At 55.2% G+C, this 663-nt stretch overlaps 1 protein-coding gene across 1 annotated transcript in view; it reads left to right on the top strand.

Moving 5' to 3' along the window:
* EMH_0062520 (ATP-dependent RNA helicase, putative) overlaps positions 1-663 on the top strand; it is a gene marked incomplete at both ends in the record, with an annotated part of 4,445 nt that overhangs the window by 1,777 nt on the left and 2,005 nt on the right. Inside the window, 3 exons of the mRNA XM_013498041.1 lie at positions 34-101; positions 250-404; positions 488-603. Of these exons, the coding sequence (XP_013353495.1) occupies positions 34-101; positions 250-404; positions 488-603 (339 nt within the window). The remainder of the gene's footprint in view (positions 1-33; positions 102-249; positions 405-487; positions 604-663) is intronic.

The raw sequence follows: 663 nt of genomic DNA, 5'->3' as shown, positions 1-663 counted from the left end.
CGGATTGCAACCATCTCGTGCTCGACGAGGCAGATCGCCTTCTTGACTCCGAGTGGGTCTCCAAATCACTGTAAAGCTGGACATGGGGGCTGCGCAGTAGAGTCGTGCGTGCTGTGGAGCTTGTCGCGCACGCTTGTGTACTTGTTTCTCCCCCTTGTGTGCTTGTTTATTGCTTTTTCCTTCTCTGGCGCATGTTTCTGTCGCTGATGTGTCTTTGGTGGGTTGAATCCGTTTGCCCATTGCTTCCAGGTTCTCCCCCCAAGTTGACGCAATTCTTTCTGAGTTAAAGGGAGCCGCATCTGCCACGAGAAGACTGCACATTTGTCTCTTCTCCGCCACGCTGCCTCCCTCCGTGATTCTCTTGGCCGAGTCCATCGCATACGGGGCGGTCCACTTAACTGTCGGTGGGTGCAAGCTCTTAGGCCTGCGATTGGTCTCGTTTCATGCTGCAAAAGTTGCATTTGAGTCGCTGCATTGTGTACTGCAGTGGTCTTGGAGGTCCCTCATACGGCACAGGGATGCATGCAGCTGCACGTGTATAGCATGCCATGGTACAGTGCTCATGGAGGAGCATCCATGCAGGACTTGTGTGGTCTGCTTGCGGTACGTGCAAGCGCAGGACGAGCTAGCGCCGCGGCTCCCCAGATTGAGCAGGAGCTGGTT

This window comes from Eimeria mitis, genomic scaffold (genome assembly GCF_000499745.2).
Source record: "Eimeria mitis Houghton genomic scaffold, Emh_scaff3130, whole genome shotgun sequence".
NCBI lineage: Eukaryota > Apicomplexa > Conoidasida > Eucoccidiorida > Eimeriidae > Eimeria > Eimeria mitis.
This window is presented reverse-complemented; position numbering and strand designations above follow the sequence as displayed.